The sequence below is a fragment of the Hypanus sabinus genome, chromosome 7 (genome assembly GCF_030144855.1).
Source record: "Hypanus sabinus isolate sHypSab1 chromosome 7, sHypSab1.hap1, whole genome shotgun sequence".
Lineage (NCBI taxonomy): Eukaryota > Metazoa > Chordata > Chondrichthyes > Myliobatiformes > Dasyatidae > Hypanus > Hypanus sabinus.
Window position 1 is genome coordinate 32,113,176 of NC_082712.1, and position 15,151 is coordinate 32,128,326.

Genomic DNA, 15,151 nt, shown 5'->3' on the forward strand with positions numbered 1-15,151 from the left:
CAATTAACCTAACCCAGTATGTCTTTGGAATGTGGGAGGAAACTGGAGCACTGAGAAAACTGATGCATTCACAGAGAAGACGTACAAACTTTTTACTTATCTACCCACCAATGTAAGCAGAAGTAAGTTAAGGATCGGAATCTGAACAGACAGCCTTGGGAAACTTTTCTCTCAACTCAGTCAATTACGCGTAAACCATTTTTAGAAAGTTTTGAAAAGGACAAGAGATGGCTACAAGGAATATAAATAGATTGAGTGGGTAAAGATGAGGCAAATGAAGTGTCATGTGGGAAAATGTGAAACTTCCATTTTGGCAGGAAAGGATTAGGATAAATTTAAAGAAAAGAACGATTACAGACAGTCATACTTTATTGATCCCGAGGGAAATTAGGTCTCGTTACAGCCGCACCAACCAAGAATAGTGAAGAAATATAGCAATATAAAACCATAAATAATTAAATAAAAATAAGTTAATCATGCCAAGTGGAAATAAGTCCAGGACCAGCCTATTGGCTCAGGATGTCTGACACTCCGAGGGAGGAGTTGTAAAGTTTGATGGCCACAGGCAGGAATGACTTCCTAGGACGCTCAGTGTTACATCTCAGTAGAATGAGTCTCTGGCTGAATGTAGTCCTGTGCCTAACCAGTACATTACCTTTATTTGTCACATGTACATTGAAACATACAATGAAATGTGTTGTTCTATGTTAACGACCAACATTGTCTGAGGTTTGTGCTGGTGCAGCCCACAATTGTTGCTATGTGCCTGATACCAACACAGCATGCCTACAACTCACTAGTTCTCACCAACAATCTTTGAAAAGTGGGAGGAAAGGGGAGCACCCTGGATGGAACCCATGCGGCCACTCAGAGATCGTACAAACTTACAGACAGCGGTGGGAATCGAACCCTGATTGGTGATCACTGATGCTACGCAACTGAGCCACCCTTGAAACGTTATCCAATTGGTGAGAAATTGCAGAGTTCTAGGGTGCAGAGGAACCCAGATCTCTTCATGCATGACTTACAAACTACAAACCCAAGAAATAATTAGAAAAACTAACAGAACGTTAGCTTTATTCTTGGGGTGGTGGTGGGGGGGTTGAATACATAAATAGGGAGGTTAAACTATTGTATGGTGTATTGGTGAGACAGTGTCTGAAGTACTGTGAAAATATTGATCACTCTTTTCAATGAAATATTTAATGTATTAGAAGATGAATAATAAACTTTACTAGATAACTCAACCTGGAATTGAGAGGTTGTATCATGTGGAAAAATTGGACAGATTAGGCACATAATAATTTGAAGTTAGAAGGGTATAGAAGATCTCTAGGGGTCTTGACAGTGTGCATATGAAGAGGATGCTATCAGCTGTGAAAGAATCTAGAAATAATGGTCACTATATTAAAATTAGCTGTTGCTTATTTAATAAAGAGATGATACAAAGGTTTTTTAAAGTGACAATTAAGGCTTTGAAAAATTCTTCCTCGAAGATCAATGAAAGCAGAATGTTCAAGAATATTTGTACAGCAGAGAATATTCTTACAGCAAATTATTGAAATGCTATGTAAGGAGAAGAAAGGTTACTGTAGGTAGAGACATGTTTATTTGTTTTGTGTTAGTAATTGATGTAAAGATGTTCTTTTATACACACAGCAGGTATTTGTGTAGAACACTTATGAAGGAAATATAAAATCTCCTGCACCTGGTTCACAGCAAATCCTCATCTACTTGAAGGGTGTATCTTTCAAAAGACAAGAAACCAATTTTTTTTTCCTTTTTTTAATATCACAAATAAAGCTTATGCAGTTTCTTATGGATCCTTGGCTCAGAATGTTAAGTATTCCAAATAAAGCATTTAACTTAATTGCAGTGTATTTACCATCATCCAGATCTGACTGAGGAGTGTATGGACAGGACACCAGTAATCCAATCTGCACATACCCTAGATTGTGACAGTGACAGAATGTAAAACCTCTGATGATTTCAATTGCCAAGAACAATCATGGTCATGACCATGATCACCCACGTCATATGGCATGGTACATAATGATGATGTTGACGATGATGATATCAGCGACAGTTTTTGAAAACTGTCCAATGCCTAAAACCCTTTTGATTACACAAAAGAAAGTGCTTCACTAAGATTATATTTTGTTTTTTTTAAATCTGTATTGAATCAAAGCTAATTTAAAAATTAGAAGTGGAAAAGAAGGGATAAATTAATGTCAGCTTTACATTAACAGGCAATAGAACAGTTTTAAGTCCAAGTAAGTTTCTCAGTCTAGAATTAAACTTTGCAGTCTTATCCTAATTTTACTCATTAACAAGACATCTGGCATCTGATAATTCAATTGTGTGTCTAAAGGAACTGTTACTACTAGTATCAGAGGTACTATAATGATAGGAATAAATATTTGGTGCCAACAAAGAGCAAGATGATTGTGGTGTAGGAAACAGATCTCCCATGTGTCATAATAGTCCAAGACAGGTGCTCTGATATTCAGGCAATATTTTGTTAAATAATGGAGAAGTAGAACTGGAACATTTATTGAATTATTGCAAGATAATGGAAATACGTATAGCAATATTACAGAAAGGTCAGAGATAATTTATTAGTAAGAAATGACAGGAAGATTCACTGATGGAACTATTAAATGTGTTAATTTATTACAAATAAAAATCACTAACTTGTCACTAACTAAAAACTTTTGTTGAATATGTTTTACTTTAATAGGAGATGCTGTAATCATGAGCTACTTTAATATAACACCTCTTAAACCTGGCAATAACAACCATTTGGACTCGAGTCAGAGGAGGTGTAACAGAGTAGCAAGCTAATTACAACACAGAAAATAATAAAGTCAAGGTTAAGGCTAGTGACCCAGACCACACACATTGCTGCTGAAAGCCCTGGTGATTACAATTTATACCAACAATTTTGATCCTGAAATTGTAAGTATAATTTTTAAATTTGCAAATGACAACAAATTTGAATCAGGAATAGAATGAAGTATTTAAATAAAATACAAAAAGGAATTAATTTTTTGCAGATGGATGGGCAACGGAAAATAGTTTCAAGATAAATAAAATTTGAAGCAGTGGATTTGGCAGGAAGGAGAAAGAGGATTTATGGTGCTTGGATAATAGGACCTGGTAATAACATAAAAGACCCCAAGGGATGTAGGTATTAAACACACAAACCACTTAAAGTAACAATGCAGGTTAATTGGGCCATTAAAAAAGGAAACAAAGAATTGAGATTGATTCCTAGAAAAGAAGCGCAGCAACCCCATTGACTTTTTATGAATCCTCAGTTACACCACATTTGAAGTTCTAAAAGCAGTAATAATATGATAAAGAAAACTTAACAATACAGAAAAAAAAGCAAAATAGATTCACAAGGATGATAGGACCATAAGATAGAAGAGCAGAATTAAGCCATGTGGTCCATCTATTCTGCTCCTCCATTTCACCATGGCCAATCCAATTGTCCTCTCAGCTCCAATCTCCTGCCTTTTCCCCGCATCCCCTCATGTCCTGACTAATCAAGAATCTATTACCCTCTACCTTAAATAAAGACTTGGCCTCCACAGCTGCCTGTGGCAAAGAATTCCACAGAAGTACTATTCTCTCGTTAAAGAGATTCCTCCTCAACTCAGTTCTAAAAAGATGCCCCTCTATTCTGAGGCTGTGTCCTCTGGCCTTAGAGTCTCCCACCACAGGATTATATCATCTCCACGTCCACTGTGTCAAGGTCTTTCATCATTCGACAGGTTTCAATGTCACTCCTCATTCTTCTAAGTTCAAGTGAATACAGATCCAGATATCAAACACTCTTCATATGATAATTTTGACAGATGGAGATTGAAGGGAAATGTGAGGTGATCCATCTTTGCAGAAAGAGTGTAAAAGAGAGAAAGCAGATGAGTGACTAAATGGAAAGTGATCACAAAAAAATCTGTGAAATAGAAGATGACATAGAGATGGGATGAAGGTATAACAAGTAATTAGGAAAAGTAATTGAATGATTTGTTTTATTACAAAGGAGATGGAATGTATAAGGTGAGAAATGTTACAGCTGTACAGGGCAGTGATAGACCCTCACCTGCATATTTCCGTACAATTGTGGTATGATTAATTGATGCAAATATACTAGTTATGAAAGTGAAGAAAAAAGACAAGATTTCATTAGGCTGATTCTAGGCCAATGGGATTGCCTTACAGCACAAAGCTACACGGATTTCAATTCAATTCAAGTTTAATTATCATTCAACCATACATGAATACTCATGAATACAGCCAAACAAGACAGCATTACTGTGGGGTCAAGGTGCAAAATGCAGTACCAACAGTCACACACAGCACAAAGCACACATAGCACTTATAAGATAGAAAGATCCAGCCACTCTTAGCACTACCTGCAGACCACCACAATAGAGCAATAGAGCTTGTCTTCTGCCAAGTGAACACTGGGAGCAGCACCGACTCCAGTGGACACTACGCCACACCAACGCCAGTGGAGCGCACTGACTCTGACACCTCTCTCGCCTGGTGGCTGTAAACACTTGAGGCATAGCCCTCGCACAAATAAGATAGCAAATGAACATTGGATATCAGTAATATAATCGTGTGAAGTATATATGTATATAATCCAGACTGTTCAGCTGAGGAAATACTGGGGGGAGGGGGAAAAACAGCACCAACTCCAGCCCCCAGTGGAGTGTACCAGCTCTGATGCCTTTCCCCTCACGGCTGTAAACAAGCAACCCCATGACTTGAGGCCCTGAGTCCCACTGAATGCCACAGAAATCTGCAATTGACCACAATACTGCTCATCTTCCACCAAGCGAACACTGGGGGGAGGGCAGCACTGACTACAGCCTGGATGCCACACCAGAGTGCCCTCAGTGGAGTGCGCCAGCTATGATGCCTCTCCTTTGGTGACTGTAAACAGTTGACACTGTGGCTTGAGGCCTTGTCCTCACCATGACCAAGGCCATGCAGCAACCACGCCATCAGACTGCCAATAAATCACCAAACTGAACTTCCAGCATACCACATTAACAATGTCCAAAAAGGACCTTGCGATCACAAGAAAAAGGACCAAGATGGTCACTAGCCATTAGGCTGTAAGCTTCCTTCGACTCCAGCAGCAGCACTCTGCACAGCTCCTTCATTTTCTCCAGCAGCAAGCAACTCACTGATGGGAGTAGCTCAAGCTGTTAATGTTCAGCAGGATCTTGCAATCATTAAAAATACATTGGAATATGACAGTAGCTCCTCTTGTTGACCCCTTAGAAGCTGCTACAATTGGACACGCCGCCAGAATCAGAGTATTGAAAAATAAAAGTTAATCTGTGAAATACAAGCTTCTGATGGGTTTGGCAGGTACACACTGAGAAGATATTTCCTCTTCTTGAGTGATCTAGAATGAGGGGGCACATTTGAAGACCATGTGGTTAGCCATTTAAGAGGTGAGGAGATATTTCTGTCAGAGGACTGTGAAACATTGAAGCTCCTTACCCAAGAATTACTGAATACATTTAAGATCAAAATGGGTAGACATTAGTCTGTTGATGGAGTCCAAGGTTACGGGAAACAGACAGGGAAGTGGAACTAAAGGCGAGATTCGATCATTAATCATTTTACTGAATTGGACATCAGACTGTAAAAACTAAGTGACCCACCTGGTATTGTGCTCTTCTTAACAAATGGCTTGAGAGCATGAATGAATGAATTGATCATCTGATACAGGGATTCCCAACCTGGTGTCCACAGATTCCTCTCCCCCCTCAGTTAGTGACAGGGGTCTATGCATAAATAAAGTTGGTAACCCCTGCTCTAATAGAAGCTGCATGCTTCTAAAAGTTGGTTTTTTTGATGTAAGTGGGGCCAAATTTTTATGATTTTCCACATTTAGTGCAATCAACTATGCAGACTTATGAATTGAAAAATGGACGTCATAACACTAAGATGGTCTCCAATGATTTCAGCAAGTTTTTTTTATCTATTTTGACTGATTTATGGAGAATTGGATTTTAATGCAAACCTTATTCATTCATTATTCCTTGTGACTACAAATGGACTAAGATACACCTGATGAAGAAATCTGAAGAAATAATTAGAAAGAACTGAAAGCAAAAGAAGAGCAGGCAAATGATGAATTTGTTCCTACCGTTCTTATGGCTATAGGTATTCCAGATTCATCAACTGGGCCAATTCCTGCATAATGTGGTGCCTTAATTACAGTTACTTTCTTTTCCTCTTCTGATGTTCTATAAACTGGCTCTATGCTCATTATATCTGCACCAGGAGACTTGCTTTGCTGAGATATACTTAGGTTTTCTGTGGGGAAAGAAAAAAATAAAGTAATGTTAGAAGCAAATCCTTTACACTCTCAATTAGATGCATCTTTTAGTGACGCAGTAAATCAAACAAACTTTTCCCATTGTCCAGTTCACTAGAGGATGCTTGTCTTTTCCTGCTTCAATTACCTTAGCTTAAAATTACCGGGAAAATTCTTGCTTGTAAAATTTGAAAATGAATTTAATATCCATTTCATAATTATTGCAGCAAAACTAGCTCAAATTCAATTTCATCTTGGGATTCAAATTGAAACTCTGGAAGTATCCATTCACTGCATCTGTTGTTGTCCCATTCTTTCTAGCACTTCCCTAGCACGTTAAAATAAACATATTTATTTTGATATATACTGAAATGGGGGGTGGTGTTACTATATTTCACTTAATTGACGGGTGTTTAGCATTTTCAGATTTTGCCCTCAATTAAGCTATCTGGATTTCTATTCTCATGAATACTTGAAATATGGATCAAAGGAAACTATCCAGTCATAGCCTTTCTGGAAAAACAAGGACCACACAGTATATGCACATAAGAAGATTGTGATAAATGTGGATGGTTTCTTGTTGAATGAGGACTCAACTATTGCTATGAATATGGCATGCCAAAGACCTGTTTTTGTGTAGTGTGATTCTAAAGCATCAAAAGGCTTTATAGTCAGACTCCATAGCCAGAGTGAAAAATTCTAATAGCCCAACCTACTTAATGTGCTGTGATCTTCTCCAATGTCATAAAGAAACAAGGAAACTGATTCTGTATTCCATACAGACTGATTCCATATTCCCTTGGAGAAGGCCATTTGACTCATCGAACCGTGTTAGCTGTGAGGATACCCCTTCTGTCCTGTAAGCCCACTTGGTTCCCTGTAATCTTCTCTCTTATACATGCCTATTAACCTTCACACCAGCTCCATCCCAAGGATTCTTTTACCAGCTACCTGAACTAGAAAAAAGTTAAAGCACATAATTCACATAATAACCAGAATGCCTTCAGGTCATGGAGTCCTACAGCACAGAAGGCCCGTTGGCACTCCAAGGCCACACCAACCCTCAAGATGTGAAAATCATCTTGCAAAATGGATTTTCAAACTATTAAAATGAACGGAGAAGTACTCCATTAACCTCCGTGGTACCTTTACAATCATGCTGGAGGACTAAGCTATCTGACAAACAACATCTCTGCCATCAACATCATTCCAAATAAGCATTGGGATGTGAGAGGGAACTGTTGCCCAGAAGGAGAACCATGCTGTCACAGGGAGTAAAGACTGCACATAGACAAGACTGGGGATCAAGATTGAATCTGGATGCTGGAGCTTTGAGACAACTGCACTACCTACAGCACAACTATGTCTCCTGCCTATGCAAACAAATAGAGCCACAGAACTGCAGTGCCAACGTCAAACTGCAATTAATGTCAATTATTGTAGCCCATCTTCCAGCAACGTCTGCTCTTTCCATAATGCCTTAATCCCATGGACAGTGGTGTGTCAACAGATATTTAATAAATATTTTAAAGAATACTCTTCAATATTCAATTTTATTGAAATAGAGATCTGATATAAATTCAACTATTTCTTTATTACAATACCACTTTATTGTGCTACTGAGATCAAACTGTATTGACTACAGCCACATTTTTGCATTCAAGACAAATGAACAATGCAGGTTATTGTTAGGAAATAATGGCCACATTTTGAAGATTATTAATTATTTCACCATGTAAACATTGCAGAGAAAAGGCTTACCCATTGTTCTGCTGTGCTGCATTACACCAATGTTTGGATTTACTGAAGATAATGAAGTGTAGGCTGATGACGGGGAGAAAGGTCTTTGCAAATAACTCATAGGACTGCTTCTGTCAGCAGCAGAATTCCCATTGACTGTCATCTGTGTGTGGAGTGAAAACAAATCAGCCTGTGGTTAACAGCTAGCAACATATTCATACACCTTTGTAATCAAAGTGATAAAGACTGTATTCCAGAAAAGGCAACAGTAGTGATGTGATTAGTAATCACAGAAAAGTACACAGGTCAAAGTGAGTATTAAGTGTTAGCCAATCAGTAAAATTGCTCAGGCAATACATGGAGAAGATTTCTACTCTACCCATAAGCATTCCTAGTTCCACAGAGATACTTTCACACAGAATTACAATTTTCCAGGCAGTTATAGCATTTCTGTCACACGCTGCCACCTCTGCTCCCATCTCCCTCAATTTAGTTTTATTTCAATTGCATTTCCAATTCTGACAATACTAGCAACAGTTATGCCAAAATGAAAGAAGATTAGTTACACCAAAAACAAAACTAAATTTTTTTGTTGACATTTCATACAGTCAGTCCTTCCACATCTACTGAAAGTAACTTGGGTTAGACTGGGATAAATAATGACACTTGATAAAATAAGCAACACACACAAAATGCTGGAGGAACTCAGCAAGCCAGGCAGCATGTAAGGAAAAGAGTACCGTTAATGTATCGGGCTGAGACCCTTCATCAGGTCATTCAACAAAACACAACCTCTTGATATTTTCATGGGTACCTGGTTTAACTTGTAATATTTCATAGAGCTGTACAGCACAGAAATAGGCCCTTTGGCCCACCACATCCATGCTGACTTTATTGTCCATCTATACCTAACCCATTTGACCACATAGTACCCTTTTATGACTTGCCTGTTTAAATACCAACGCTCCACTAAACTTTTCATCTGATCTATATCCTTCTATAGCTATAGACAATCTTACTCATTATCCACACCACCAACTTTTGTGTCATCCACAAACTTATACCCTATAGTCATATCCAAATTGTAAAATATCAACATTAAAGGCCCTATTACCAATCATTCCAGTACACCGCTCATCACAATATTCCAATCAACCACTATCCTCTGCCTCCCATCACCAAGTCAATTCATTAGTTCACATTGGATTCCATGTGCATTAACCTTCTAGATTAGTCTTTCATGTGGACTCTTGTCAAATGCCTTACTAAAATCCATATTGTAATGTGTACTGCACTAGTATCACTCTTTTTAATTACCTCCTTAAAAAGCTCACTCAGAATAATCAGGTAGGATTTTCTCACACAAAGCCAAGCTATTTTTAATCCATCACTGCCACTAACCTCATAGCTCCCTTAACCCACACTGCTTGTTTCTACCTTCTACCCAAGATCCACAAACCTGTCTGTCCAAAAAAGCCTATTGTTTCTGCCTACTCCTGCCCCACTAATCTCACCTCCACATACATTGACTCCATTCTATCCCCCTTAGTTCAGTCCCTTCCCACCTCCATCCACGTCACTTCTCATAGTCTCAGTCTCAACAACTTTCATTTCCCTTCTTCTGACTGCTCATTTTCACCATGGATGTCCAATCCCTATACACTTCTATTCCCCATCAAGAAGGCCTTAAAGCTCTCTGCTTCTTTCTTGACAACAGACCCGGCAGTTCCCCTCCACCACCACCCACTGACTCCTGACAGAACTGGTTCAACAATTTCTCTTTTGGCTCCTCCTATTTTCTCCAAACTCAGGGTTTAACCATGGCACCCACATGGGCCCCAGCAATGCCTGTCTTTTTGATGGCTATATGGATCAGTCTATGTTTCAAGCCTTCCCTGGGAAAGCTCCCCAACTCTTGTGTGCTACATTGACGGCTACATTGGTGCTGCTTCATGCAGCCACGCTGTGCTCATCAGTTTAAATAACTTTGCTTCCAACTTCAACCCTGTCCGTAAATTCACTTGGTCCATTTCTGACACCATTGTCTACTTTCTCTATCTCTCTGTCTCCATCTCTGGAGACAAACTGTCAACCAACATATTTTATAAACCCATCAATTCCCATGACTATCTTGACTATACCTGTTCCCACCCCGTCTCCTGTAAAAATGCAATTCCCCTTTTTCAGTTCCGTCATTGCTGCCGTATCTATTCCCAGGATAAGGCTTCCTTTCCAGGACATCAGAAATGTCCTCCTCCTTTAAATAACAGGGTTTTCTTTTCTCCACCATTGACTCCACCCCCTTCTCCATTTCCTGGATATCTGCATTCAGCCCATCTTCCCATCGTCTCAACAGTGATAAGAGTTGAAAGATTCATTTTATTATCAAAGTATGTATGCAGAATACAATCTTAAACTTGTCTTCACCAGACAGCCATATAAACAGAAAACCATATTAGTTGACAGAAAGACATCAATCCACCCCCACATGAAAATAAACAAAAACTTGCGAACTCCAAGCACACCCAACCCCTCCCTCGCACAAAAACTAACAGATCACCCAAACACCAATCTGCAACAATGAATGGGGAGAACACGGAAAAAAACACAGAAGTAGAAGAGGCCAATATGAACTAGTTACTTTGAACTCCAGTCCAATCCATAAAGCTCAGAGTTTTGATAACATCTAGAGTAACGGGACCCAGTGGCCCCATCGACGGCAGCGATTCTTCCAAGAACCACTCACTCTCCTCTACATTTGCCTTGAAGGTTCAATCTTCCTTGGTGCTTTAATCAGCAAGAAACATAGTCAATCATGGTCCTTCATCTTGTCTCTGAGCTTTTCCTCAGGGTAGCTCGTGCTTGTATTTATCTCCTGGAGTTTTCTCGAGGGCAGCAGAGTGCTAGCTCACTTGATCGAACTCACAGTCCCCAACAGTTTAAAAAACAAAACTAAGGGAGAAAGAATGAATGAAAGAAGGAGAAAAGCTGAAACGATTGACTATCTGGAAGATGTTGGCCGAGGATTCCTTGTTCACTGGCAACATCTTGACCGGAAGTTACATCATGAGTTCCTCGTCCTTACCTACTGCCTCATGAGCCTCCACATACAACATTTCATTCTCCGCAACTTCTGCCATCTTCAGTGGGACCCTATCACCAGACACATTTTAATCTCCTCACCCCTTTCTCCACTCTCCGCAAGGATTGTTACTTCCATGATTCCCTTGCCCATTCATCCCTCCCCACTAATCTTCTTCCTTGCACTAAACCCTGCAAGCAATAGAAATGCTACACCTGCCCATACACGTCCTCTCTCACCTCCATTAGGGCCCCAACCAGTCCTTCCAAGTGAGGCAACACTTCAACTTGAATCTGTTGGGGTCATCTACTACATCTCCTGCTCCCACTGCAGCCTACTCTACATTGTTGAGATCCAAGATAAACTGAGGGACTGCTTTGTCAAGCACCTCTGGTGGATTGCAAAAACACAGATTTCCCCAGTGACCAACCGTTTTAATTCCGATCCTCATACCCATTCCAACGTGTCAGTCCACTGCCTCCTCTTCTGCTACAATGTGGCCACTCTCAGGTTGGAGGAACAACACCTAGTTCTGTCTGGGTAGCCCCCAACTGATGGCATGAAAATCGATCTCAACAACTTTCAGTAGTTTTTTTCTGTCCCCCTTCCTTTTCTTTTATTGCCCAATCTGGCCTCTTGCTACTTCTCCTCACCTGCCTATCACCTCCCCCTAGTGCCCCTCCTCCTTCCCTTTCTCCCATTGTCCACTCTCCTCTCTTATCATTTTCTTTCTTCTCCAGCCTTTGCCTTTTCCACCCATCATCTCCTTTTTCCTTCTTCTTTCTTCATCCCCACCGCCCCCATCAGTTACCTGGCTTCATTTATCACCTTGCTCTCCCCTCACTTTCTTACTCTGGCATCCTCCCTTTACTTCTCCAGTCCCCATGAAGTGTATAGGTCAAAAATGTCAACTGTTTGTTCATTTCCATTGATGCTGCCTGCCCTGCTGAGTTCCTCCAGCATTTTGTGTATCTATATTTAATTAGACCCTGCTTTCCAAATTCACATCAAATCCTATCCCTTGGGATTTTTTCTAATATTTTCCTTACCACTGACGCATGGCTCACCAGTCTGTAGTTATTTTGCTTATCTATGCAGCCCTTCTTCAATAAATTCCCCAGTCTGCTGGTACCTTGCCTGTGGCTAATGGAAATAAAAAAAATCTGTATTTGGGCCTCAGCTGTCTCTTCCCTTGATTCCCATAGCAACCTGGTATAGATCTCACCCTGCCCTGGGAATTTATCAAACCTCACGCACCCTATGGTATTTAATACTCCTCTCAATACTGACCTAATCCAGATTATTAACACACTGCCTCTTAAACTCAATATCTTCTACATCCTTCTCAAGACAAATACAGATGAAAAATTTTCATTTAGGACCTTGTGTACATCTACTCCTCGATTATCCCTGTTATTCCTAAGAATACCACTATTTCCTTGGCAACCCTCTTGCTTCTGATATAGTTATAGATTACCTCGATATTATCTGTAAACTTACTCAACAAGGATATTTCATAGCCCACTTTTGGCCTCCTAATTTCTCTAATGAATGTCATTCCTAATGACTAACAAATGCAAGAGTCATTGTGCCACACAGTATAACAACAGGCTCTTCAGCCCAACCCAATCAATGCCAGCAAAAAAATATCCAAAGAATGGCAGTTCTTGGGCAAAAATGCATTGTAAATGAGAGGGGTCAGAGGAGAATGTCCAGACAAGTTCAAGCTGACAAGAAGGTGACAGTAACTCAAATAACCATGTATAGTGGTTTCTGTAGTTTACCATGTTAGCAAAATTGCTTGACTTTAACCTAACTCATAGACTTAGTGTTAAACTCTTTTCCTTGGCCCTCTGAAGGCAGTAATTCAAGATAGGGTACAGAATGAGGCAGTCCTAATTTATGTGGGCATTTATCCTCTGATGCCAACCCAAGTTGCTTCACCAGGAACACAGAGAAAGGGAAGAAGGGGTTTGGGCAAAAAGGTCTGGTGTCAATGGACTATTAAGGAACAAGCCGGGATGGCAACCAAAGAGAAAGGTTAGAAGATAAGAAAGATATTGCAGGATATGATCATCTTACCTTGCAAAATTAAGTCAGCAACTGGGTTTAGCTATAAATGACAATTCAAACAGCAGAAGGAACATACAGGAAAGTACCAGCATAACATGGTGCATAATTATCATGCAGTGTGATCACAAGGACAATTATAAACATGTTGAAAGTCAGGTAATGCAGATGAGCAGGATCTGGATGACAGGTGAATTGGAATTAGTGAAGAAAAGATCCAGGATGCAAAACTTTGTTTTGATGGGAATACTACATCGGATTAACAGACACTTGAAGATAACCATGTACAAAGGATAAATGAAGCAGTTCAAGCTGCAATTGCAAAAATGTTCTTTAAGATAACAATTAAAGCCATCTTCATACTTAAGCTATAAATAATTGAGACAACTAATTAAGTTCCAAGGTTTCTGCAAATGGGAAAAAATGTTAACTACATTGAAAACCGTCATTAATGAAACAAAAAATATTATGTACCAGACGATGCCCTGAGGAGCGTGTACAAGATGAAGCATTAGACTCTTGTAACATGTCCTTTGATTGATTCCTTGCATTGATTGCAGCAGATACAGCTGGGAGTCCAGGTTCTGTAGCATGAGCACTTGGAGTAATCTGAATGGAAAGGGAGGCTGTGTGTCTCTCAGACTCTGTCCTATCTCCAGGAAAAAGTGAATGCGGTGAGGTTTTTGCATCAATGTTAGCCTTGGGTGACTGTGCTGCACTGTGGGAATTAGCATCCTGATCCTCCAAGGTTAGTTTGACGGCAGTGACTTTACGGTCCAAGGATTGGTCTTGGCTTGCCAGCAGTGAAGGGTCAGCAGAGGGGCTCTCAGCTACTTTGTCAGTTAAGGTCTGGGGAGAGGGTGACAGCTGTGCAAAAGGGGAAATTGCATTAGAGTGTTGAGACAGAGGTGATGAACTCCATGTGTACTCTTCCTTATTACTCACATGGGTAACATTAGAGGTTATTTGCAGGCTAGGTGAATGAAGGGATTGACTAGGTTGTACATGGTGACTGTCAAGACTTGTTAGTTGACGCCAGTTAAAGCTTCCCTTTCGGGGTGGTGGAGAAGGAACCTTTCAAAGATAACCACACAGCAGGAAGGTCAGAAACCATATGAAAAGAAAAAAAACAAATATGGGACACATGAGCACATAAAACCATAAGCATCACCTGACTAACATCTTAAAAGCATATTTAAAGTGATTCACCTGTAAACTTCCTGTTCAATGCTTACACAATTAAAAACTGCTTTATTAATTTAATTAAACATTTATAAAACATCCCAGGTAAGCAAGGTCTATGTTGTAGAGTCATAGAGTAATACAGTATGGAAACAGGCTCTTTATCCAACTGGTCTATGACCACCAGAGCATCCTCCATGCTAGTTCCAGTTTCTGCTTTTGAATATCCTCCCCACCCACCCCCACATGTACTTATTCAAATACCCCTTAAATGTTGCAATTATACCTGCCTTTCCCACTTCCTCTGGCAGCTCATTACAGGTACTCACAATGCTCTGTGTAAACAAGTTACCCCCACAGATTTCTTTTAAATCTTTTCCCTCTTGTATCTATACACTCTAGTTTTCAACACCCCAACCTTATCCTTCATGATTGTATAAAGTCACCCTTGTGCTCTAGAGAATAAATATCTAATGTGGCAAACCTCTCCCTGTAACTCAGGCCCTCTAGTCCAGGGAGCACTCTCATAAATGTCTTTGTATCCTCCCCATTTAACAATGTCTTTCTAATAACAGGGTGACAAAACTGTACACAATACTGTACAAAGTTAAAGGCAAATAGAAAATATTATCTGCCTATTAATTCAAAAATAGTTATTTGAGGGATTAATCTAAAGTACATATTTTTCATGATTTTACATACACACAACAAATGCTGAATCCTAG

At 39.8% G+C, this 15,151-nt stretch overlaps 1 protein-coding gene across 2 annotated transcripts in view; it reads right to left on the reverse strand.

Moving 5' to 3' along the window:
* Positions 1–15,151, reverse strand: part of LOC132396655 (sorbin and SH3 domain-containing protein 2-like) — a 289,151-nt gene that overhangs the window by 126,598 nt on the left and 147,402 nt on the right. The window contains exons 6-8 of one of the 2 annotated variants that reach the window (XM_059974389.1): positions 13,719–14,318; positions 8,114–8,255; positions 6,182–6,351 (exon numbers count right to left, since the gene is read on the reverse strand). In XM_059974389.1, coding sequence (XP_059830372.1) covers positions 6,182–6,351; positions 8,114–8,255; positions 13,719–14,318 — 912 coding nt within the window. The remainder of the gene's footprint in view (positions 1–6,181; positions 6,352–8,113; positions 8,256–13,718; positions 14,319–15,151) is intronic. The other variant, XM_059974390.1, reaches the window with a different exon arrangement.